Source organism: Melopsittacus undulatus, chromosome 9 (assembly GCF_012275295.1).
Source record: "Melopsittacus undulatus isolate bMelUnd1 chromosome 9, bMelUnd1.mat.Z, whole genome shotgun sequence".
In the NCBI taxonomy this organism is placed as follows: Eukaryota; Metazoa; Chordata; class Aves; order Psittaciformes; family Psittaculidae; genus Melopsittacus; species Melopsittacus undulatus.
In genome coordinates this window covers 1,527,551-1,553,893 of record NC_047535.1, presented here as the reverse complement: position 1 = coordinate 1,553,893, position 26,343 = coordinate 1,527,551, and the positions used below count along the sequence as shown (strand labels likewise).

Genomic DNA, 26,343 nt, shown 5'->3' with positions numbered 1-26,343 from the left:
GAGTGATCTGGTATTGGTGATGGTTGGATGGGGCTTGGAGCAGCCTGCTCTAGTGGAAGGTGTCCCTGCCTGTGGCAGGAGGTTGGGACTGAATGAGCTTTAAGGTCTCTTCCAACACAGACCATTCCATGATTCTATGGTGGCACCATAGCCTCATCAAGCAGTGTCGAGGTGAAGCCTTCTCCATCTTTAGTCCTTTCTGTATAGATCTCTCTAAGGAATGGGGTCTGAACTGCAATAGGATGGGTACAAGAAGAAAGACTTGTAATCCAGTTTTGATTGACCCTGGAAGTTTGGCTGCAGTGGAGAAGGAAGACTCACGTAAGAGGTAACAGATGGAAGTAGTAGATTACAGCATGCAAGAGGTGAGAGGTTCATTGAGCTTTGGCTCGGATGGCAAAGCCACCTCTTTCCCACAGCGATGGGTTGAGACATTTTGCTCATTGCCATTTTCCTTATGCAGCTTTTAATGCCAGTGTTGCTCTTCTGAAAAGTTTCAAATTCAGATGCAAGTATTTTTTGGTGTGTTTTCTCATTCAACAGCAAATCATTTTGCAGTCAGTACTCAAGCATCTGTAATAGGGCTTTAGATGGAGGGGTTGGTGTAGATTGCTGTTTGAACTAGCACAGACCCCATAAAAGCTCCTTTTTACAACTGCTGTGCACTTTGGATTTCCTGTTTTAACAGCCAGGGAGTCAGGATAATGTGTTTGTCTATTGCAGAAGGCAACAACTGTCAAAGTGTTTATTTCCTAGAAACAATTTGAATCTGTTTCTTTAGATGGCCATCAGAGTATGTGACAATTCTATCATCGGAATGCCAGACTCTGACCAGGAGCATGACAGACAGTGGCAGTACTTGGATAAAAGAGGGGGAAAAATAGGGGAAAATGAACAGTAAACCAAATCTGTGGGTGATTTGCTGTGTGGAGTTTGCAGCTGGCACATCACTCTGCAATGCATGGCACTTAGAGGATTGTATTCATCTTGCACAACACTGGCGCAGTCATTTTGCTCTAGGTTATTTCTCACAGGACAGGAAAATGCTCAGTTTGACTTCATTGATGCCCTTACATCTGAAGGTGCTGCTTGCTACAACCAGAGCTTCTTGTGTTAGCTTTTAAGCTCGAATAAGAAATGTGGGACTTCTGGGTGTATGTTCATTTCTGCTAGGAAATGCTGAGACTTCTTGTGTGTGTTATTCTATGTGTTGAGTGAGGAGGATATCTGGGAGACAGTTCATCAGTGCAGTGCTATGGATGAGCTGATACAGGGAAGCAGGGCGATATTTGTGGTTCGCGTCAAGTGAAATGGTGTCTTGATGTTTTAAACAGTTGTGTAATGAATACATATCAAGGTGTGAAGCAGGAGGAAATGTGTCTAGGACCTGAAATATTTACTCTTACTTTGTAGCCTCAGGTTGCCACCTTGGGAAACTGAGAGTGGAGCTTTCAGCACAGGGATGGACAAAGCCACAGCTGAGCTCATCCCCTGCTACAGTCCCACTTCAAGAGGGAGGTTGGATTAGATAGTGTGGTGTTGCAACCACCCTTTCATCTCCTACAACTGCTGTTAACAGAATGGCATGCCAACACTTGAGAGTCCGTAGAGCCACAGCACATCTGAGTTTGTGGCAACAGCCGTAAGTTCCTCTGGCATCTCTGTGAGAGGGGAGTTGTGTCCCTGCATCCTGCACTCACACCGCTAACACAACAGTGCTGTCAGTACATCATTTTGTCATATTTGCTGACATTGGTTATATTTCTATAACAGGAGGGGACTGAGTCATTGGCATAGCAGACAGGTCATGGCTTTCCCTTGGCAAGGAATATCTTATTGATTAGAAATTGCTTCCGTGGCTATCAGGGGGGAGGAAATAGAAAAATATATCCTGGTGGCCAGCATGAACAGATGGGAAGACAGATCTTGTGTGTGGTAGCCTGCTGCAGGCTCCTTCAGTGCCTTTTTGCACCAGCATTAGCAGCATGATATAACTTAAGTGATTTTTGCTTTTAGAGACTGTGTTTACTTGGAGTATTTCAATAGTAAACTCAGATTTTAGTAAGAAGTTATTATATTTGTTAGGAAAAGCAGTTTGAGAAAGCTCAGGGATCTTTGCATGCTCAGTCCGTGCTGCTGATGTTACCATCCTGAAGTCACTCGTATGTGAGCAAATGCTTTACAATTAAAAATCAGGGAACAAACTGACAATTGCTGTTTCTCTTGAGTGCTTCTCATGTGAAACCTGAAGTTAGTTCTTTGCTTACCCTAGAAGGAATTATACTGCAATCACAGCGAGTAGTGCAGCTCCCCACTGTGCTCTTAGGTAAAATTCCTCACAGGGAGATATAAAATTGTTAAGTCTTAGCAAGTTGAAAGAGGGAGAATGCTTTTGTTTGACGTCTAAGCTGTTTATTAAGCAGCTTGTGCATGTTCTGTTTGCTTGGGTTGGTTTGTTTTACTTCTGAACTAATCAGAAACTCAACATATTCAGTGTATGGAGTTGTTAGCATTAAATATTGGGGTGAGTTGTGGTTTATTCTGTAGAGAGGTTTGAGGCAAAGCATCTTAACATTTCTGCTCTGGTTTTTGCAGCGGAGCTCAGGGAGAACAAAGCAGGCAATATAAAATTCACTTACCTTTTTCTGCCTTTTCTTTTTGAAACAGAAACCAGCTGCTCTGCTGCTTTCACTGTTTAATTTGCTTTCCTTTAGAAACACATCTTATATACAGTGCAGGGAGGGGGAGAGGTGCCGAGGAGCTGGCAGTTCCCCCAAAGCCCTATTCTAGTTTTCCATGATATTGATTTCTGGAACACAAGGGATGCACACGCCGTACTCCACAGTCCATCACAAGTTTTTCCAGCTTAGCTGGAGGGCTTTGTTCAAGCAGAGCACATGCTTGCTCCCACCCTGCCTTTCTCATTCCCTAAAATAACCCAGCTCTTGCCACCGAGCTGGGCAAGCTGCCTTTGCAGCGCTCCCTCAGGGGCCCTCTCCATTTTCAGAGCAGAAGAGACAAAGTTCTGCTAAAGGACTTGGCTCACAGAGGTCCCTTCAGGGCTTTAAGTATCTGGGGATATGGTTAATAGTCAAGGTTAATAAAATATCTGACACAACTGTGCCAGTCTTGCTTAGAAGCTGTTCCTTGTAATGGATGGAGGGGGCTCCGAATAATGAACTCTAGTGGGAATGGGCAGGATTTGAATTTCTTTTCCCCAGTGGGAAGGTTTCAGAGCACGTGGTGGTTGAAGTCTGCCCGTCCTCTCATATAGTGTGTGGAGGCTTTAAACCAGCCCCTCTGCATCATATGCTGTGTGTGTGCACTAGGACAGCTTCCCCAAGGAAATGTTGCCCACTTCCTTCATCCCACATTAGCACAGTGTACCACGGCAGGGGGGGAAGAAGATCCCCCAAAACTCACTTTTTTTCCCCATCTCCCAGCTTTTTTGCTCCATTTTTTCCTCCTCTTTGAGCTCTTGCAGTGCTTTCTCCCACATTGCCTTTCTCACTGGATTGTGTTTTATTCCTGAGGAGGACTCACTGCTTTCCTTCCTCCATCCTCCCTGCAGATTTCTTCCTCCCTTTGTGCAACTCGTAAACATTTTGTTGGGTGAGTTACTACTCAGAGTTATTAAACCTTGGTTTTAATTAAACAGCAGTCCCTTATCTAGAGAGGGAAGGGGAAATGCACATCAGAAACCACTTCCTGCCCTTGGCAGAGTGCAGCAGTGTTTCAATGATAACTATTTAAGTAGTTGACTCTGGCATTGAGTGTTCAAAAGTACTTTTTAATCTTCTGGTTGCAGAAGCTGTCTCCAATGTGGTGCAATTTCTTCTTCACAATATATGATTTATAGCCACCAATCTAATAATCTGATAGAGCTTTTGCTGGTTTTATGCAGTGGGTCAAAAGCAAACTCCAACAAATAAGAGGGGAAGAATGAACTTGTATTCCCAGAGCTGGTTTATGCAAGGAACAAAATGTCAGAACAGTGTTTTCCTTGAATATTTTGCATTTCCATGCATTTAATTCCTGTTCTTTACATTTGTCTTCAAGCAGCTGTTTAGTAACTGTTTTCCCTCCTCTTTAACATCCACTTGTCCTTATGGTTAGGCACTGCTCAGATGCATTCCTAGCAAGAGAAGTTGGAACTGTTTATTAGGTGACACCACTTGCCTACCATCCTGGAAGTCTTTTAAGCCTGTGTTCACTGAAATGGGCAGTGAGTGTTGCTGAGGAGCCTTTTGCATTTTACTGCTTTCCTTCATCCGGTGATCTGGTTCTACAGTGATGAGTTTATTTGATTCCTTCTGAAGGTGTCACTGGGATCTGGGAGAGGTGACACCTGGGATGAGACTTCACTTTACTTTATGAATATTAGCTTCATGTCTTCATAGACACCCACAGACTAACTTATGGTTGCAGTATGCACAGCAAGTACGTTCTTCATTCTGCAAACATTCTGTGGGATTATTTCAGAGCATCCTTCTAAAGCTACATAAAGGTACTAAGTCTTCAGGCTTTCACTGTGCTGATTGTAACCAAAATGATCAATTCCAACTTCGAATCGTATGTAATATCTAACAAAACAGTTTTCCCTACACACTCATTGGAACAGGTAATTACTGTAGCAACTACAGACTAATTTGAAGTGTTAGCTGTTAATTAAAGCACTACAGAGGTGTACGGTTGTCTTTTGGTGTAACCAAAGCTCCTATTCAAACTCCATTAATCACTTTACAGTTATTGTGTTGGGAAAGGTCAGGACAACCGAGATGCCGGATCAGCCTGGAGTAAACAGATTCCCTTCCTCCCAGGTAGCATGGCATTTGCAGAGCCACTGGCCATGCTGCACCCATGGGCATGGCATCTCCTTTGTGATCCAATGCTCAGCCATAATTAAATGTTAAATGGGTCCTGTCAGTGCTCTGTAAACCAAACCAGGTATCTGCCCTCTGCTGGAAATTGAACCCAAACTTCCACGGATGAATTAGCGTGCATCATAATTAAATAATCAAGTCTTCCCTTTTAATTCACTTGGAAACAGGAGATCTCTCTTATGGAAAAAAGATCAGCTTTCTTGACAGGCTAATTAAGTTGCCAAACTGTCCGGCACAGTACATCGGCAGCTAACAGACGCTGAGCATGCTATCTCAACCTGTTCACTTGCTTACCATTGCTGCTCATCTTAAGTCCATAATGTTTTGCCACTGTTGATTCATCCCTGGTTACAACAAAGTTCATTTACTCCATGGGATTTATGGATTATGCATTCAGCCACTGGTTTGTCAGAGCTCCGTCTTTGCTTCTTGCCTGTTGTTGTGATATTAAATAACACTGATTTTTGGTACTTGCTCCTACAAACTAATGCCACTTGGCCACATAAATGTTTATCCTTCAGTTATTAATTTAAAGTGAAGTTTCTAGAAACTTCCAAACCATTCATAAATTATATGGACACTCAGGGTTATAAATAGGATTAAACAACAGTCTCGCCCTGTGCTATGTATGATTTTGCATGCAAAAAAACAACTCTCTCCTTCAGTTAATAATTGCTAGAGGTATGTAGTGGTAAAACATTATAACTCTTTAAAGTTAGTGGCACACATATGACATTACTCTGCATAGAGTCATAAATCAGGATGAGACAATAAAACTAGTGAAGAGGAAAACCTTTAATGGTTTTGTTTTCATGCAAAATTCCACCAGAGTTTTAGTAGACCCTTTTTTTTCACCTACCTTTTTATTTTCTTAGGAATTCGTGGTCAAGAATGCACAAGTCAGTGTTAAATAGCCAATTTCTTCAGAAATTAAGACAAATGACTTGGAATATAGTGGGAAATGATTCTGGGTCCATGTGAGCATTAACAGTAGTGCTTTCTAACCTTGTATGTGTACACATGTGCTACTCTTAAATACAGATGCAGAAAGGTCATTTCACTCATGTTTTCTGTGGGTCCTTAGGTTGTGATAAAGAATCAACCATCACCTCTTTTACTGCACTTTAATTGATAGAGCTGTGGATCTCACTGTCTTACCATTAGAAATATCCAAAGAACTGCAAACTGGTGTGGTAAACCTTGTTTTATGTCAATAAAGGATATTTATTGATTATATTTCATTGAAAGAAAATGTGAAAATGGATAAATTCATACCCATAAGTTTACTGTTCCACTCTCTGAAAGTCTTCAATGTGCAGATTTTATATAAGACGTGCAGATTTTATATAAGACATGCAGATGTAAAGACCTGCTAAAAGGCTTCATTGTAAATATAGTCTTTTGATCAATTGTTTTCATCAGTCTTCCTTTAGAAACGCTCTCTGAGATTTGTTTAATGTAAAACAGATTAGCTCCAAGTCATTTTTCTGTGAAATTAGTGGATACAAGCTGCACATGTATAGAGGTAATTTTATGTGATCTCAACTTACTTAATTTTTTCCCTCATGCAGGGCATATCATGTCCCTAGTGGAAAAATACTAGCAGTAAAGGTAAGATATTACAGTAATTTTCTTTCTCTCTTTCTTTCTCTCCATTCTTTCTTGACCTTGATTTCCTTCCCCTCCCTCTGATTCGTAGATCTCAATTGGGTTTATCACGTTAATCCACATTGTTTATGCAGGAAAGCTCTACATTAGGCAGAAGCTCTTCCCTGTGAGGGTGCTGAGGCGCTGGCACAGGGTGCCCAGAGAAGCTGTGGCTGCCCCATCCCTGGCAGTGCTCAAGACCAGGTTGGACACAGGGGCTTGGAGCAGCTGCTCCAGTGGAAGGGGTCCCTGCTCGTGGCAGGGGTTGGAACTGGATGAGCTTTAAGTTCCCTTCCAACCCAAACCATTGTGTGATACCTAAACCTGTCATGAACAGTAAGACAGGAATTCTGTCATAGGCACAGAAGTATGGACAACTTAAGTATAAAATAACTTTATTGTTTTATTACAACTTGCAGTATGGAACTAAAAACACTCTTGCCCTAAATGCTGGGGTTGTGTATGGATGCTGCTTTGCCCTGGTTCTTGCTCCTCATGTAATCTTCTTGAGGCTCTACAGAGAGCATCCCCTGTGCCAGCTGTGTTCAGGGCCAGCATCGCTGCTCTCCAGCCCTGGCCCTGTGCTGCTGGGGAGCTGTGGGTGCCCCCAGAAGTTGCCTGGGGAGGAGGTGGAGCACGAGGAAATTCACATAGGCAGGAGGGAAATGAGTTCACCCTTTGCAAGGTTAATTGAAATCACCTCCCTGTGGCAAAAAAAAGCATGTTCCCCAGCAATTTCACCTCCTTGTTTCCCTTGGAGTCCATGGGTTTGGTTAGTCCTGGTGGGTAAGTAGGATCCTGAAGATGTGGGGAACTGGGTTCTCTTGTAGGTACTACTTATGGTGGTCCTGTCAGTCTCAATTGTATTTTTAGTGTGATTTCAGAAGAGATATTACATCAATCTGTGTGTGTTATCATAGTGTAAAATAACCTGCTCACAAGCTGGAGGTCAGGAAACCTGCAATGATAGCGATCATGCTGGCTTGCTCTATTAAGAAAATGACTTAACACATCCATGGCCAGGCATACCCAGCAATAAAAAGAGGCTGGGAGGATGGTAATGCCAGTGTCTTGACCTGCTCATCACAGGGCTCAAGTGTTTTGACAGAGGATTACCACACTAATAGGCACAGCGCTGGATGGATCTGCAAAAGCAGAGTTCTGTGTTTTGGGGGCTTTTTCTGATGATAAACCACAGATTTTATAGGACAAGAAAACATTTGGAAAACCTGTTGCTTAAAATGCTTTCAGATGGTAGAGAACCTTGTGAATATATTGAACAGGAAAACAAACCAATGCTACATGTACAATAGACCAAACCAATGTCATTTTATATGAACTTTACAGCCAGGTACTGTGCAGAGGGTTGAATAGATTATTCACAGGTAACTTTTTCCCAATTAGAGGGGAAAATCTGAATGAAAACTGTGCGTGTGCACTGGCTGGTTGCCATTCTTCAACTGCTTTTAGTTTCTCCTGCTCTTAAGCTAGCATTTAAATGGACCATTTGATTAATCATTTGTATACCGACTATAATACTCCCAAATTTCCTTTGAGTTGTACATACTGTAAAAGACAATTATGTCGCCACAGATTAAATAAGTGAATTAAAACAGAATAGCAGCTTAATTTGACCTGTGATTTTGCTCTCGTTCCCTGTAGTGGAACGTATGCCACTCCAGCAAATAGATGAAGTCATCCATGACAGCTTGTGATGAATTGCCGTATTTATACTGTATATTTTAATAGCCTCACACTAATTTAAATTGAGCACAGAGTAAATTATAATTCAGTCACTTGACTGCTTGTATTTAACTTGACAACTCATCCTTATTTGTCCTGGAGGTGTAGTGGAGAGCAGAGGAAATATGTTCAGGTATTCCTCTCTTGAAAATTAGCCCTTTTCACTTGGAATGTTAGGTATGTGGAGTTCATGTAAGTTCTAAGTGGTTTCAAAAGCGCTGTGTGCAGGAATGCTTGGAGCCCCTTCCTGAATCCCAGAGGACCACCACACCATTTAAATTAAAAATCATAGAATCACAGAATGGTTTGGGTTGAAGGGACCTTAAAGCTCCTCCAGCTCCAACCCCTTCCACTGGAGCAGCTGCTCCAAGCCCCTGTGTCCAACCTGGCCTTGAGCACTGCCAGGGATGGGGCAGCCACAGCTTCTCTGGGCACCCTGTGCCAGCGCCTCAGCACCCTCACAGGGAAGAGCTTCTGCCTAAGAGCTCATCTCAGTCTCCCCTCAGGCAGGTTCAAGCCATTCCCCCCTGTCCTGTCCCTACAGGCCCTTGTCAAAAGCCATACATCCTGTTGTAGTGCATTTCCATACGCGCCCTACTCAGTAGTATCCTCAACACTTGTTAGTAGGGTAGTTCTGCCTTTCTAGGTTATCCCACTATTAGAATGCAGGGTCTGTATGTAATTATAGTTAATGCAAATCAGCCAGAGACCTTTCTTCATGCCAGGTCGTTGTTGATTGGATGTCAGTGATGTATTTGACACTGATCATGCTAACTAGTCCTTGTTCAGGTCGGTGAAGCCTTCCCAGGGAACAGGCAGGGAAGTTTCTCACTGTGGGTAGTATTTAGTGAGATAAAATGCTGATTTTATATTGTTGACAAGATGGAATTCTGTTAATATTCAGGGGTTGAAACTGATGGTATCCCAGCAAATTGTTGTAAGTTTTTCAGGCTGGAAAAATGTAAGTGAATATTGTTGGCAAATGATTATTGATCTAGACAAGTGTGTTAAACATTTCTTGGCAGCCCTGTATTACACTTACAATTTAGTTTAGTGACAGCTTTTATAAATAACCCTAAAGCAAAGTCTTGATAGGAGCAGGTTATCGGTTTTTCTTTTAGACAGATTTTGATACTGTAAAATCTGTGTGTTTGGAAATGGCCTCTGTATTTTGTTGCATCAGCAGTATATGCAGCCTATTATATCTGTTCTGCTAATTCTGCAAATTGACTACATTTTGTTCCCCTTTAGCTTAAAGTATCAAACTGTGAAATATCGTGGTGGCTAAATGCATTTAGAATCCATTTTGGTTTATATACTAGTACTTAATAATAGAGTGTGGAAGTCTTCAAATAGTCATGGCAAGGAATTGTGTGTTAAAGTTCACTTTCAATGCTGGTTCTGCCAGAACCAGCATCCTTATTAAGAGTGTCTTGAAAATCCTTCAGACTTGTGTCTCCACCTTCACTGCAGCACTTGGTGCTTCAGTCCTGGGTAGCAGCCTGGACCAGAATGATGGAAAACAAGGGTTTGGATGAAGGAAGCAGTAATAAGCATGAGAGTGAGCTGCTGAGTGCTCCATGTCAGGGGGTGTATTGTTGTTTTGAGGAATGCTTTGGTGATGCCTATCGAAGCATCTGTATCATCTGCATTTTTTCTGTGTGTTTAACAGTTTTCCACGTTTCATACAATGTGAGGAATTCAGATAAAAAAGGGATAAATATTAAACTGAAACTATAAAGGTCATGGTAAGAGACACTTCTTCAAGGCACCACTGAGACATTCAGAGTTGCTTCCAATACTATGCATATTGAACCCTTAGATTTAACTTCAGCACATTGGGACCTGCAGATCTACCACTCCTGCTCTTCACCTTACATCTGGGGCTTGTGTTCAAGCCTAACTCATCTCATGGTCGAGTGGTTAAACCACAAACCTGATGATATTTCATGGATAAAAATGTCTGTATAGCTTAATTTGCTTGTAACTGACTTTTACAAGTAAATAAGCTTGTCCTTTCATTTCCATTTCCTTCCTTTGCTTATCGCTGTATTAAAATACTCTTTCCACCTACTCCTATCTTTCTTTTCCTCACATAAAGATAATTAATACACAGATGTTCAGGTTTTTATTTTGAATCATTCATTTTTTTATGTCATCTGTGATCATATATCTCTTTTGTTGTATTTTAGGTCATACCCTTAGATATAACACTGGAACTCCAGAAGCAGATAATGTCGGAGTTAGAAATTCTCTACAAGGTATATGAATTTCTCATTTTCATTATTCTTCCTTATAATCTTCTTAACAGCAGATTTTAAACCAGGCTTCTCTCTTTTCCCCTCTCTTTTCCCAGTGTGACTCATCGTATATCATAGGATTTTACGGGGCTTTTTTTGTAGAAAACAGGATTTCCCTGTGCACAGAGTTCATGGACGGTGAGTTGTGTGTACTTTTGGTTGCTAAGTCTGTCAATGGGAAAACCATATCAAGATGTGCTTTTCCAGAATAGAGCAAAATGCAGTGGTATGACTGTATTAATTTCACAGGTAGTTTTTAGACAGAATAGGTTGGTACTGGGCTTGTGTTACATTCTCCATGGGCTGCTGTGTTCTCCTGAGTGTAACTTCCCTACTTTTATTGAAAATGTAAATAGAACAGAAATAAATGCTGGCTTAATTTGTGGGTTGATATTTGAGTGTTCCATACAATCTGTCCTCGCTGACAAAACAGCTGTTCCTCACTTCTCCTGTTTTGAGAGCCAAACCAGATTTGCTTTTAAAGAAATCTATTAACCCAATGTCCTGTGTGTTTTCAATGGAAATCGTCTCTTAATTGCAAGACAAGGAATGATTTTCTAGCACAGCTGTTTAGCAGCGTGGCACCGAGCTCCTTTTGGAGTGTACTCCTGTTTCTGCCAATATGAGTCTTCAGACCAAGAGTATCCCCTTCCCCACCATCTGATGCTATGGTCATTGTGGAGATGTATTAGTGCTTTGCTTTGAAATCTTCGTGCTGTGTGGAATTCTTGGGGAAAAGGCAGGGAAAGCATCGTGATTGCAGCAATTTATAATCATTGCTGCCCTCTGTGTATCAGTTCTGAGAGTGTGGCTCATGGCAGCTGCAGTCCCCTTGTGTCTCTTGCGCAACAACCCTCTTCACAGCGTTCAACTCTTAGCATCATGTTGCTGTTAGGAGCAATAGTCTGTTACTCACTTCAGGATTTTCTTACGAGCCAGCATTTTATGCCTTCTCCAGGTCTTTCACAAAGGTTCAGTTAAGCTGGAATATAAAGAAGTAAGGATCTCACAAATAATTTTCTGTGGAGAGAAGGCTTTATGGCAGGGAAAAGTTCCAAAGCCAAATGTGTATCATTAAGCATCATTGAACAGCTTCTTTCTTTCTGATATAAAGATAAAAACCTTTAGGGTTTTATGGTGCATTTTGTTTTCTCCCTGTAAAATGGTCTGTTATTGTTGTTATCTCTCTCTTTTTACATTCACTACCTCTGTCCCAGGCATCACTGTGCCCTGTTTCCAAATAGGAATATTCTCTCAGATTTTCCATCTTTTGATGGAAAATACTGCATTTATTCAGCCTAGAAGCTCAGTTCCTTGCTGTTCTCCTGCTGTGTGTCTTAGCCATGTCTCTGCTCTGTTCTTGCAATTGCCTCAGATTTGCAAGCCTATGTTAACTGGGAGTAGTCCCATGCAGTAAGGAAGCATCTGCTCATGCCAAAAACATGCATCTGTCTAGAGTGTGTATGCCCCTACTAATTCAGAGATGTTTAAAATGATGGACATAAATGCTTGCAGTTCTGAATTCTTGTTTGAAAATATTGAAGCCTTTAGGGTACGCATCCCTCATGGTGTTGCACAACGATGGTGTTTACTGACCATGCACTAATTACTCGGAATTATACTGGAGATGACCTCTGGTCTGCCTCATGTTGTGCACTCCTTCTGGCAGAAAGCAACAGCAAGCATTTAAAGGAAGAACAAAATGCAAATAAAGGGACCTTGCCTTTTTTTTCCCTGAGACCTTTAATTTTGATGCATAAGAATACAGGTAAAGAGAAGAAAAAATACTTCCTCATCCTGTAGATGAGCAGCTTTAACCTTGACACTTTTAGCCCTTTGGACTGTCTTGGGCCAGTTTATAAGATTTCCTGAATCCCAGGACTCTGCCCAGTTGTGTCCCAACCTTTAATTTTGATGCATAAGGATACAGGAGTGGCTGGACATTGGCCTCACTCTTTTCCCAATGGTGTCCTCAGTAAAATCTAGATGCTGCACTGAGAGCAGAGTTAGATCAGTGCTGAGCACTCAGAACCTCAAGCCTTGACTAAGACAACCTGCTCTTGCAAGCTAATGGTAACACACTCTGCCTGTAATTCATTTGTCCTTTGATTTATTTATTTGCCATCCTTTGATTTATTTATTTGCCATTCTACTTGGGTATTTTTAATTCTCAATTTTAGATTTACTTTCTTGCCCAAGAATTTCACCCCAGGGATGTTTTGAACACTGGTTTTGTCATCAATCTCCTTTGCAGAACATAAGGGAAAAGCCTCTGAACTCTGAAGTCCACTGTTGCTTTTGGGGTGACTTTTTTATTCCTGGGAAGTTTCTCCAAGCCTGTTGGGTTTGAGTTCTCCAACTTTTTCTGTCTTGTGATTGGGAGGTTTTCTAAGAGTTTGAGTGTTAATGCTGCAAGCAACAATAGGTAATGTGGGTGAAAAGACCCCCATGTACTGTTCCATGTGTTTATTCAGAGTTTGGTAGATTTTTAAGGTCAGTTATTTCTGACACAGTTATTGTTATATCGTTGATGGTGTTTTTATTAATAACCAAGGCCTAGAAACCCCTTGTGGCTTCAAATCTGGGGCAGTATTTCATTTTGTATTATCTAAGCACATTTTGTTTGTCCCTGCAGGGGGTTCTTTGGATGTTTATAGAAAAATTCCAGAGCATGTACTTGGAAGAATAGCAGTAGCTGTAAGTAATTCTTTCTTTATGTCTTTTGGGTTTTGAATGTGCATGTAACACAATGATTTGAGTGCACACATGCCCCCTTGGGTCACCAAGTCGTGTCCAGAATCCATGTCCTCATTGTGAAAGGGAAGGTTCTTCCTAACCCTCGGGTGTGCACAAGGACATCAGGGTTAAGGAAGCCTTCCTTTAGAATTATCAACACATGAGTTGCCAGAGGCTCAAGAAATGTGATAAATTAAATGGGATAAGGAAAAAGAAGTCCTGAATTTGCTGGAGATCTGTGTGGTTTGTTTCTTCACATCAACCCTTGTAGGATGGAGCAGTCCTCTTGATTGCCTTTATTGAGCCTTGCAGTCCTTCTGTACTATATGCTTCCTTTAAAAAGTGATTCAGAAGCCCTATCTTAGCCTTTAAGGTGATTCCCTCATCTGCTGCTTCTTGTGTGTAACTTCCATTCTAACTGTCCTTGTTCTGCACAACGGTAACTCAATTAGGTTTGCTTCCCAGGCTGAAAAATGAAGTCAGCTCCTGGTACCAAAATGCAATGGCAGAACACATTTTCTCTCTTCCCCTGTGGCAGATACATCTCCTGAAGGGAGATAAGGAGGAGGCTGCAGTTTTTATGTGGCACAAGCCAGGCCTGACCAAAGTTGCTTGGGGACAGGATGCTCTGACTACAGTGCTGGGACCCTTCACACTTGAGCAGTAATGGTTGAGAAGCTGATAGTGATTTTGGGGGTGATGAGGAGGGAGATGGTCTGTGAGCGAGGAAAAACCATCAATCCCCAATATCTACTCAGTCTGGTAACAAGGTGTTGAGAGTGGGATCCTTGGAGGACCTGGTAACTCATCACTGTGTTTCAGCAGCATTCAGTGACTGCTCTGCTAGAAGTTCACTGGCTGTGATGTGAAAACTAAATTACAGAACAACAAAAGAAGGAAAAAACCCCCAAAAGTTCCATTTTTTGCTAGAGCTGAATAAGGGGTAAATGACCAATGTCTTAGTGGATTTCCCAGGGGAGGGAGATGCTGCTAACAATTGCTAAATATAAGGAATACTTTGATAACTTAAGTAGTTTAAAGCATAACAAAGTTATTCTATCATGTGCCATTTAATTAAGTGCTGGGCTTTCACATTCATTATACATCAAGCTGACAATTTAAATCCTTTAATCCAACACAGGCAGCTATTTAGTCTCTGTTCATTGTAATTCACAGCTCTACTTTCCTCTTAATTTGTGTGGCCTGCCCAGGGTGATGAGCATCCTTCTCTGATGCTGTTTCCTCTAAGTAGCTTCAAATCTGCTCATTATATAGCCTAGCAGTTTCTTATGGAATTTGAATGCTTTTCACCTTTAGTTCAGAGTAAAAACGTTTCATCTCTTCTTCCTATGGAGCAATGAACAGTGTCCTCATATTCCTGAGTAGCGTGTGTAGAGTGTAATAATACTGGGATGGGCCTTAAAGAGTTTCTTCAGCTGCTTATTCCTTCTTCTTTTCCTTATTTGACTTCATGTTATGTATTTAATACACCCACACTAACTTATCATTTCCTTTACTTACTTTTGTCTCCTCTCCCCCATCCTCCCCAGCTCGTTGGCTTGATATTGTGCTGATGTTCTCTTCCAGTTATTCACTTATCCATAATGGTGGTGCTTCAGCCCCACCTTTATGTCCTGATGTATAGATATATATATATTTTGTTCACCTGCAGGGTCATCTCTCTGTGAATCTGTTAGTTAGTGAGCATGACTCCCTGACATGGACAGTGAGCTCATACTTAACAACTTCTAGTTATCTTATTTGCTGCTTTAGCAGCCTGTACTGTGCCCACCGCAGTGCAGGGGGTCAGTAAAGAGGTGAACAAAGGAGCAGGAGCCTTCAGAGAAGGAACTTGGCCCTTTCTCCTGCTTCTCTGTAACAGAAGGTGTGCACTGAGGCTGAACCAGCACTGGCAGCATCCCCTGCTCTGGTGCTGCTTTTTGCTCAGTTGGCATAGTAGACTTGTTGGAAGGAGGCAGTGAAAGCCTTTGTTCTCTCTAGAATTTATCAGTGGCAGCAGGAATGGCTCCTTTAAGTCTTCACTAGCCTGCATCTTGGTGTCTGATGTTTCAGCAGAGCCCAGCAGTCCGTTTTGTGGGTTGGGTACCTTTTTACCAAGACCACAGACACCATAATCCCCACCCTGGACAGCTTGGGAAGATTACCCAAAGCCTGAAGGATTTCTGTTCATGTACCGAAGAGAAGGAGGATGTCAAACAAAGCTGAAGCTCACGTGAATGGATTTTGTACACAAAACCTGGAGCTTCTGTAGTCTCTTTTTTCCCCCAGTTTTTGTATGTTTTCTTTCTACCTTCCTTGCACCATGTACAGTCATTTGTCTTTTATTCTCCCGAGACATGCACAATGCATTGGTCTATTGAAGCTGCTTAATAATATGTGTGACCTGCACATCTGTTAATTAGAATATCCCTTTGTTGTATTTGAAGAAGTTTTTAAGAGAAACCATTTCCAAAGGAAAATGATGCCAGCACATGCAGACATTTAGCAGCATCCCAGCACTCCTCTCGCTCTGACTTGGACGTTTTCTTGCTTCCTTTCTTGTTATATGAATTTGCTATGAAAAGTGGTGGACTGACAGCCCTTAAACACAGTGATGAGCTTTAATGTCCCTTCCAAACCAAACCAGTCTAGGATTCTGTGATTCAGGAGCAGGATAAAATAGTAAGAGAAACTCCAAGAAACTGGAGGGATCTGTGACTTCATCATAAAATTCACCCTGGTTGCCTGTATGAGGCAGTATCCACGAGAATGGGAAAGCTCTCTTCTTCTTGTGTACTTTATGTGAAGGGCTGATGTGCTTTTCCAAAGGAAAAGTGTACCTTGGGAAACCCAAAGTGATGCAGTTGCTCCTGCTTTCATACTGATGTGTACTTATTTGGGTCTGCCGATGTAAAATCTGTCCTACCATTGCTTGCCACTTCACACATTTATTTTCACTTCAATTTCTGAAGCAGTGACATTGTGCACTGTATTTTGAGTGCTAATGTTGATTGAAGTTCTCCCTGAAAGGATGTGCACTTGAACTGTCAAGAGAGTGGGTGATTGACAGCAGGTAGAAGTACTTTTTGTGTCAAGGCTTTGTCAAGCCATTGTTGTAAAACCTGCTTTACTGAATACCAATAATTCCTGCTAGATGTTCAATCAAAAGATACTCTCTTCCAGCACCATTTTAGAATAATATTTAATACTTGAGAGTCCTTTCCTAATAGGCAAATGTGAGGAACGGTGCTTTCCTCTGGGTTAGTCCATCTGGGGGGACTCCTGTTCGCATCTTTGCAGCCCAGGATAAAGGGAAGAACTCTTCATTCCTTTGCACACTGATGCTGAGAGAACTGGAATGTGAGAGTTTGTTTAATGCCGTGTCTCTCATAACTGCTTATCCAGCACATGTTCCGTAATAAAGATGTTTAATAACTCACAGCTGTTGACTTTTTCCCCCCATAGGAAACATTTCTTTTTTCTATGAATGCATGCTTTAAATGAGATAATTTCATAATTATTTTAAAGGCTTTGAATAGTCCAAATAGATGTTTAATAATCAGAGCAGCTTACTGTCATCAGAAGCACTTTCACCAGTGAGGAAGCCTGAAATGTTGCACCCCCTTTATTTTTGTATAAATACTTTTTGGTTTTCCCTTCTTCTTATGAGAAAATGCTGCATAAATACAGTTCCCCTCTTTTGCTTTTTGAAAGGCCAATATCAACAAGGCCACACCACTGAATTTGACTTTTGGTACAGGGAATTACCATCTGCCATGAGATGGGTATGAAGTGTGACTTAAACACCAAGGAATTGCCACCTAGAGCAGTTTACCGAGGATCCAGAATCATAATTTGCTTTACAAAAGAGATCGTGATTCCACTGACATTGATTTTGGTTACAGAATAAGTTCTAAAAGGAGTTTCTAATCCAATAGGAAGGCTGTAAATCCTTATGCTCTCTGCTTTCATGCTGTATATTTTTAGCACTTCTGCTTGATCACTGTAACAGAAGTAATTTCATTGCAGTCCACTCGGACAACAAAAAGAATGTAATTGTTTTGAGTGAAAAACTCCTACAACTTCACAGCTGTCGGGAATGCTTTATTGTTCTGGAGATGCACAAAGTGTCAGGGAAGTGAATGAAATATCGTCTCAGAGATGGGAACTTTATAGGAAAGATTTGCTCTGCTAAAAATAGCTGTCTGAGAGCAGGGATGGGTCAGGTAAAAAGGAGCAGGAGGAGAAATGTGTTTGAATGTTGCTCTCTGGACTTGTAATAAATCTAGGGGAAAATCAGTGTTAAAAATGCAAGAGTATTGGTGGTTGATTACTTACAGAAACAAAACCTGCAGAGAGGATGAGTTGTAACACCCAGCTGCTGTCTTAGGGAGTGGACTGATGGGCTTGTTTGATAGTTATATTGTACACAGGAAATAGGGTGGCAGTTGGATCCAGTGATAGAATCCCAGACTGATTTGGGTTGGAAGGGACCTTAAAGCTCATCCAGTTCCAGCCCTCTGCCATGGGCAGGGACACCTTTCACGCTTCCTGGCCCTGGCTCCATACTTCATTGGAATTCGGGTCTTTAATGACTTGTGCAAGATGAGATGTGCAGTATTTCTTACCAGGAATCTTTAATATGTGTTGCTTTTTCTTTTTGATTCAGGTTGTGAAAGGCCTTACCTATTTATGGAGTCTAAAGATTCTGCACAGGGGTGAGTACCAGATGTTTTCTGTTTTCCAATAAAATACCATATTATTTTATATTAACAACACTGCTATGGAGACAGTAGATCTTATAAACATCTGCTTTGATTCCAGTGGAGTAAATGCAGAATGAATCTTGCTCATTAGCCTTGCATGTTTTCTGATAAAATATATTTACTGCTCTTCTCTTTTATCACCCTCCCTGTTCCCCTGCAAAGAAACACATTTTATGGAGATGGAGATGCTCAGTGTTACAGGCAGGTGCCCAGTGGCAAAATGAGCAAGGCAAATCAGGTGTTTGCCTGGGATTGAAAATAGAAGATGGATAATGAGTTTTCTTATGTACCTCAGAAACCTCATGCGAGGGTCTCTAAAATCGTGCCCACTGTCCTCTAACATGGTCAGGAACAATGAAAGAACCTTTAAACCTACTTGTGCATAAACCATTTTATTTTGGGGTTTTGTTGTTTGTTCTCCTTCCTGAAGCTCATCTGTGGTTTTTTAAACTTCTCATTTAGTTCTTGCTTTTAAATGTTGTTTTATTTTGTTACAAATATACCTCTTGTGGAAAGTTAATTTAGATATATTAAAACTTTCAACATCAGCACCAATTCTGGAACAGTGGAAAACGCTGTTTAAAGAACAAAGAAGCTCTTCACCCTCCACCACCCCCACCCCAAAAGAAAAAAGGGAAAACTCATTACATTCATAATGTGTCTAAAGTGTCTGAAAGTAACTGCTCTGGTTCCTAATGTTGCTAACAATACTGTTTAATTTAACCCATCTGCTCACTCAGCCCGAGTGCACAGTTGGAGCGTGCAGTAACCGACATCATTTGGGATTGCAAGAGAAGGGTAAAGTAGAGAGACACATAGAAAATCTTAAGTTGCAAACCAAGTAGGTAAGAGCATTTCTTGTAGGGTGACTGGTTTTGGAGTGGCTGAGAGGTAGGTGCAAGGCTGAGCAAGGCAATGAGCAACACCTGGGTTGTGTGCCCAGTGTCCTGGTGTGATCAGTGCAAGGAGCTGGGCACCTCTGGCGAGTCATCCAGAAATCTATGCTCTGAGTGATAAGAACACGCTAATGGGAAACACTGTTTACCGTATGTATTGAGGTCCTGCCCATCCTTAGAGCTCAGACTATCCTCAGGCTTTTGTGGAGAGTCTGAGTGGAGGAGATTGATCCTTCCTTTGTGCAATGCCCCAGCAAGCAGCTGTGCAACAGGACATTGGCTTCGATTCCTCCTCAGTTTCACAACATCTCCTTCTTGGGAGATAGAGCACAGGCTCTCTCCTGGATGGCCAGAAGAGTGAGTAGAGATCAAGTAAGGTCCTGGCTTTGTTACCCCTGATTAGAGGCTCAGTGAAACACTAAGGCTGCTGGTGTATTTGACCCTTGGCTGTTGCTGGATTAAAAGAACAGAAATAACCCCAAATCCACGACCAGCTCAGAGCAGGCACAGGTTGCCAAGGAGTCTTCATTTCTGATGATGGTTTCAACATTTCACCTACTAGCCTGGATGTTGCCAGATGCAGATTCAGTAGCTCCATCCACTTGCAGCAAGAGGATGAACAGTCTAGATGCCAGAGCTGCTACAGCAGTTGTCAGAATAAATGACAAGGTAGATGGAACATCCATGGCTGGACTACACAGTCTTTGCCACACTTTTATAACACCCAAAGAGAAAAAAGGCACATTTGAATCTTATTGTTCATTTTCTCATTTAAGATTCTGGTCATCTCCTCAATGTGATTTGGAGGCAGCATTGTGGGCAAGCATAAGTACTATAACTGCAACGTTTTATTGTTTGTTCTGCTGTAAATTTAGAACCTGGATCTGATTTTTGCCTTGCCAGTAAAACAAAATCCCCCCTTTTATATGGGTTTCATTGCCTTGATTGAAGAGCAGCTCTGAGTTTTTGATGAATTATGTATGGTCCTTGCCATGGCCTAAAGAAAAGCGCAGAAACTGATTTTTCATCACACTTCAGATGTTTCTGGCCTTGGTCTGTTGCTGGAATGACCAAGGTGAGAACAGCACTGCAGAGTGCCATGGAGGGGATAAGTAGAATTCCAGGTTCAGCAGAGTTTCCTCAAGGTTTTCAGTCTCGATGTCTGTTTTGAGGACACAGAAAATGTGTGTGCACTTCTCTGTCTTAAAAATGGGTACAAAGTGATACCATGCCAGGAAAATGCCTGTTTCTTGAAGTAATCTCTGGCTGCTGGTTTTAATGCATCAGAGGTAAAAGAAAGACAGTTTAACCCTGACTTCCTTGCTGTCACATGGAAAAGATCATGCAGGAAGCTCACATAGGCTAAGGAGTCAAGAATTTCCACCATGGCATAAGGAAGGTGGAGAAACTGTGTAAGGCAGCGTGGCAAAGACAGTTTGTGACTAGAGCGTGGATTAAAGCAAAGGAAACAAACAATGAGCAAGTCTTTTATTGCAGATCAGACATTTCAGCAAATATTACAGCTTAACTTCAAAACAAACCTTGCAACTAATGAGGTGATAGCCGTGCATATTAATAAACCCAACGCTGTAGTCTTAGTCATCACACCCACATCAAACATAAACATAAGATTAACACCTACACCACTTCTTTGGAAGATGTGAGAATGTCCCAATGATAAGTGTGCTCTTTTCCCCAGAGGATAAGAAGTAGAAATGGAAGGGTAATGAGAAATTAACTTAGATTTAAAACAGAATTAGCAATTAAACAAGTCTAATCATGTACAAAGTCAAAGTTTGTATAAAGACAAACCAAAATCTGTTAAGTTCAAGAATAAGTATAGACCGTATGCATTTTATCTGCCACGTTTTTTTCTCTTCACACCTCCTTATTAAAGGAAATGTATGAAATCAGTGTTACCCACTTGTGTTTAATTGTGCTCATCTGTATTTGTATGTGTGTTGGGGGCTGGTATATATTTGTGCTGGTTTGGGCCCCTTGGTTTCTGAGCAGGTTTTAGATCTACCAGAGTTTTGGAGGTCTCTTCTGATTTGTGATGCGTGAGGCTGAGTAGGATTGATGATCTCAAGGTGTTCCCAGGCTGTTGGTGGCTGGGTGAAGGAGAAGGGAGGTATGTGCATCATTCAGACCATCTCTTTTTTACCCTGGGTTATTCCCATAGAAGGATATTCAAATCCTCTTTGTTTTGACAAGCTACTGGAGCTGAGGAGTGCTGGCTGGTAGGGACAGGTACTACTGCAACAGGGAAAGGAGTGTTCCCATCTTAGTTTACTGAGGATTTCACCAGAGCTGCCCAGAGCAGTGTATTTGATTTTTCACCCACCCTCTTTTCAGCTTTATGGAGAAAATTGTTAGTGCAGAATGCAATGAAGCACAAACAGAAATACTAGGGCATGTGAATGTATACCTCTGCATACTCACATGTGTAGCTAAGCACATACATGCACACTCATGGACCACTTAAGCTTATTTACAACAAAATACTCCTGGCCTTTGCAACAAGCATGCTGAGGAAGTCATTATGGCAAGGAAATACTGTCATTTTCCCAGCAGCTTCTCTTTAACAGCAACGTTGTGTGAGCTGTCTGCAGGTAGAACCGTGCTTTTGTATCTCCTCTTCCTTGAACCTGTGGTTTTATATATGTTTAAAAGACAGGAAAAAAGTCAAGAGACAGCTTTTAGAAATATGTTGTTTTGTTGGGTTTTTTTTCCTCACAATCACTAATCCGTTTACTTTCAATAAAACAAGATGGAATGTTTGGTGTTCACAAAGCTGAACCTGTGACAGTTCTGTTCACTGGTAAGCACGAGCTTTGGAGGTCCCATTTATTTACAGAGAGGTGAAACTACTTAGGCAGATATATCATAAAGAGGACTTGTTCCTCCTCTATAATGATGCTTCATGGAAGTCATTTGTATTAAGCAAGCACTGGTAATGGGAGCATAATGACCCCTTTTGGCTCTTGTTTAAATTCTTTCACTTCTAAACAGTAATATTAATCACAAGCAGATGGTGCAGAACATTATTTATGCACATTTGTTTTCCAAACCCAAAAAGAAATGTTTAACCCATTAACTGAAGCTGTTCATGAAACAAAAAGGCTAATTTACTGATTGGGTGATTTTTTTCTCCCCACTTTCAATGTGAGATAGTTTGTGAAGTGACATCTTCGTTGAGGATTGTCACTTCCCTTTCTTCTTGAGGGAACCAACGCAACCCTTGGAATTCATAGCAAGTATTTGCTTAAATCCCCTGTTTGTGGTGCTGGTTAAATTCTGCTGCAAGGTTTGATACTGTTTTTGTTATAGCAGTGCTTGTTTGGCTACAGCTTGCACAGTGGAGGCCCCAGTCTGCACAAGCTGCCCTTTCTTCATAGGCTTCTCTGCCTGCATGGGCTGAGGCTTCCCTTCCTTCATGGGTTGACCATTGATTGCTTTTTTCTTTTAGGAATGTCTCCTTTTATTATAGTTTTATTTGTGGAAGGATTTCAGGAGCAAGCAATGCTCACTGAGTGACAGATGTTCTTTTTAATTACATTGACTTACTGTCCTTTCCCAGGGAAGGGAATTTGGGTCTGCAGATCACCAATGGCACAAGGTGGTGGCTGGACACATTGGTTCTAACTTGCTGGGAGCTGGCAAACCCAGTGGGACAAGGGGACAAACATGACGTGTTGGTTTCCTCCAGTGACTCATGTTAAGGGAGTAAGGACTTGTGGGATGCCCTTGGAGCACATAGAATCATGGAATGGTTTGGGTTGGAAGGACCTTAAAGCTCATCCAATTCCAACTCCCTACAATGGGCAGTGACACCTTCCACTAGAGCAGGTTGCTCCAACAGTTCAAAACACACCCAGGATGTAGGTAGCTCTGTTGGCTGCCATATTATCAGAAAGAAGGTTAAACAGGATTACTCTGCAGTGTCCTTTTCAGGATTCAGGGTAGAGCCTCTGATGGATTCATCATGTCTTGATAGATGTAGCAAAGTCAGCAGCAGAGGTCTGTGCTGTTTGTGAGCTGCCACAAGGAAACCTTTGAGTCCCTTGAAGTTTTAGTTATAAAGCATATTCCTAAAATGTTATTGGGAAGTGGACAGGAGATTGGTGATCATGTGGATGGCTCCATAGCAATGTTCTGCTCATCACCTGTGGCATGGATTGGGTAAAAATCCACCACAAATGCAGCATGTGGGTTCAATTCCTAAAGATGAGATGAGATTGGGATAACACACTGAGTCTGTTAATGCTGTAACATGATGGAGACACTCATGACTGATTGTTCTTTTGGCTTTGGAAGGAAATAGCAAAACATACCAGCACTATCAATACCTAACTTAAAATGTACAGAATTCCTTAAGCTGTATAGTGTACTGTTGGATGCTACCCTTTTTTAAACTGGATTTTTCCCTCATATATAGGAAAGCATTTAATCAGCTTGTTAATTGAGGTTATACATTTCTACATTACAGAGACAAATTAAGCAAGCTACTGTGGTACCAGGAAACATCTGCTAAACAAAGGCAAACTTAATGATAAACAAAATTAGGTTCTTTTCTAGTTGGGTTTCATCCATCTGCACCCAACTAGTGTTCACTTTTAAAGAAGGCAGAGATACAAGCTATTGCTTTTAATCCCTTTTGACAGAAGAAAGCAGTGATTAGGCAAAGCCACTGTGCTCTAATCTTCCCAAGTTTAAGCCAGGCCATAACGTGCACATGGTACTTTCCAACTGGCATTGCTGGCACAGAAAAGATGCTCAGTGTTTCCTGCACTACCATTGAGTTTATTCACACATCGATTTTAGGGTATACAGCAGAAGTAAACCAACTCCTGCATCAGAGGGGGTCGGCATTAAGTTCTTATCTGGCTTTACGATGTACATAGATGTTTAATTTGCTGGAGCAGGATTAGTAATCATTAGTAATCATTTTAAGGCATTGTTCCAAATCCATGCAATTGGAGCTGTGTTATGCAGTAGAAGCCGTGGAGGTGGAAGCCAGTAGCTCTAAAGAATGGTGTGCCCAAGAGCAGAGCTGCATTCTGTGTTCCTGCAGCTCAGATGTGCTTGTACGTTTGCTGTTTTGGCTGTTCCTCTATACAGGTGTTTGTGGGGGACATTTGTATCCGTCATTTTCATATAATATTAAATTCTGCTCTTGTCACCACATGGAATTAGGTGAGAGCTGTTGGAGAGGCGGGAGGCAGGGTTAATTGCAGTGATAAAACGCAAAGTCACAGGGCTGGGATGAATGGTAAAAGGTCAGCCCAGCTATCCCTTGATACAAAACCAAGCTTCACTCTTTGCACTGTTGCTTTTGGCTTGTTCCTAAATCGTCCACTGACACTTTGTTCCCTGTCAGCCATTTCCACTTCACACCATCAGCCCAGATCCTGTTTTGCAGACCTGCTCCAGCCTACGCTCCAGGCAGTTGTTTAATCCTATATTTATGCAGTTGATTAATCCCTGTCTAAACACAGTGCTTCCATTTGTCCCTATTGAATTTCATGTAATGTTTTCACTCTGATTTTTCCAGTTTGCCAGGATCACTTTGAATTCTAGGTCCTGTGCTCCAGCACGCTTGCTGTCCCCCCCATATTGGTGTGACCTGCAGATTTAATAACATGGAGTATTAGTATTTGAGATACCATGTCTGTGCTACTGACTGCTACAAACCAGAGGCTGCATTTGGGATATATCTGAAATATTTCCTGTTAAAATCCATCACGATGATACTGGTAACGATCCCTATGTACATGATGCCATAATCTAGAGAAGACACTTTTGTTTCTCCAACAGATGTGAAGCCATCTAATATGCTGGTGAACACACGAGGCCAGGTGAAGCTGTGTGACTTTGGGGTCAGCACACAGGTAATTCCCCCCTTTTAGATGTGCCTGCTCTCTTCCTAATGTCAGAAATCACCTGGCTGCCAGACAAACAGCCCCACAGCAAGCTCCCCTCTGCTGGGAGAGCCCTATTCATTTTTAATCTCTGGGCGACTTTTCTTCATCTGAATATGATTGTTCATTGTTTAATGACAGTAAAAACTGCTGATATTGTAATTACTACTTACGAATAGCAAACTTCATTGATATGCAGCTTTGATCTGAAAGCGTTTTGGCCAGACAAAAGGGAGGGCAGAACGAGAGACGTGTCTGGGGAGCCCAACTGGCCCACAATAAAAATTAATATTGGGAGTAACAATAGTGGTGGGCTTCTACAGTGTGCAGCACCAATTTTAATTAATTTCCATTTTGGGCCTCCCTGGAGGACTTCTCTGATAGTGACCCATGAGCTTGCTGTGATGTTGATTTGAATTTCAGCACCTTTACTCTCAGCCAAACACCAGGACCAAAGAGAAGGTCAGCCTTGTATTATAAGTTGTCAGAGTCTGTTGTCCCTCCAGCGTATTTAGTGCTGGTTGCATTCAAGTGATGAATGTGGCTTTATTCACATCTTGAGCCAGCTGACTGAAAAATGAGTGTGTTCAATCCTACTTCAAATTGACTTTTTATATCAGACTAGTTTGGGGTACTAAAGCGATAAGCATCCTGTTTAACAGAATTGTTTAAGGTTATCTGCCATAAACTGTAATGCAGTGCTTGTTTAAATTGGAACTCTCATTCTGAACAAAAGAGAGATTTAATCATTTTTAATGCCTTTGCAGATAAATTTGTTCCCTTTTACATAATTTTTAGTTGATTTATAGGAATGATGATTGTAGGTTAAATGAGGAATAATTGCCCATTTTATTTCCACATTATCTTTATATTGTTCTAACAGACTGTTTTGTCTGATAGCTGGTGAATTCTATAGCCAAGACGTATGTTGGAACAAATGCTTATATGGCGGTAAGTGGATTTATGCAGGAATTACATTTAAATAGAAGTATTTGTTCACAGTCATGTTCTGTGTAATGCAGGATATATTCTAAATCAATTCTCAAACTTCATCTCTCCTTATCCCCAGCATAAGCTATGTCTTAATTGTACACACCACGAAACAAGTCCCTTGTGCTGTCTCACAGACCCAATCCCTACCTACCTGTGCTCCCTACCAGTTCCCAGCTCTGTGACACTGTGCTTCTTGCTGATAGGAAGGAGTAATGTTGGGGAAGTGTTTATTTGATGTGTTTCTGGGTGCTTTTGCTGCATTATAACAGCTGAGAACAAAGCAGAGTCAGTTAAACATTCAAAACCCAGTTTTCCACAGAGATCATAGAATCACAGCATGGTTTGTGTTGGAATGGACCTTAAAACTCATCCAGTTCCAACCCCCTGCCACAGACAGGGACACCTTCTGCTAGAACAGGTTGCTCCAAGCCCTGTTTGACCTGGCCTTGAGCACTACC

General features: G+C 41.5%; 1 protein-coding gene across 3 annotated transcripts in view; it reads left to right on the top strand.

The window, feature by feature from the left end:
- The window catches only part of MAP2K5 (mitogen-activated protein kinase kinase 5), a 120,105-nt gene that overhangs the window by 34,762 nt on the left and 59,000 nt on the right, over positions 1 to 26,343 (top strand). For all 3 annotated transcript variants that reach the window (XR_004550026.1, XM_005148805.4, XM_031048677.2), the window contains exons 9-15: positions 6,455 to 6,494; positions 10,466 to 10,534; positions 10,630 to 10,711; positions 13,209 to 13,270; positions 17,979 to 18,027; positions 24,789 to 24,862; positions 25,793 to 25,843. Coding sequence is in view for 2 of the 3 variants with exons in the window: in XM_005148805.4 (XP_005148862.1) it covers positions 6,455 to 6,494; positions 10,466 to 10,534; positions 10,630 to 10,711; positions 13,209 to 13,270; positions 17,979 to 18,027; positions 24,789 to 24,862; positions 25,793 to 25,843 (427 nt within the window). In the remaining variant the exon portion in view is untranslated. The remainder of the gene's footprint in view (positions 1 to 6,454; positions 6,495 to 10,465; positions 10,535 to 10,629; positions 10,712 to 13,208; positions 13,271 to 17,978; positions 18,028 to 24,788; positions 24,863 to 25,792; positions 25,844 to 26,343) is intronic.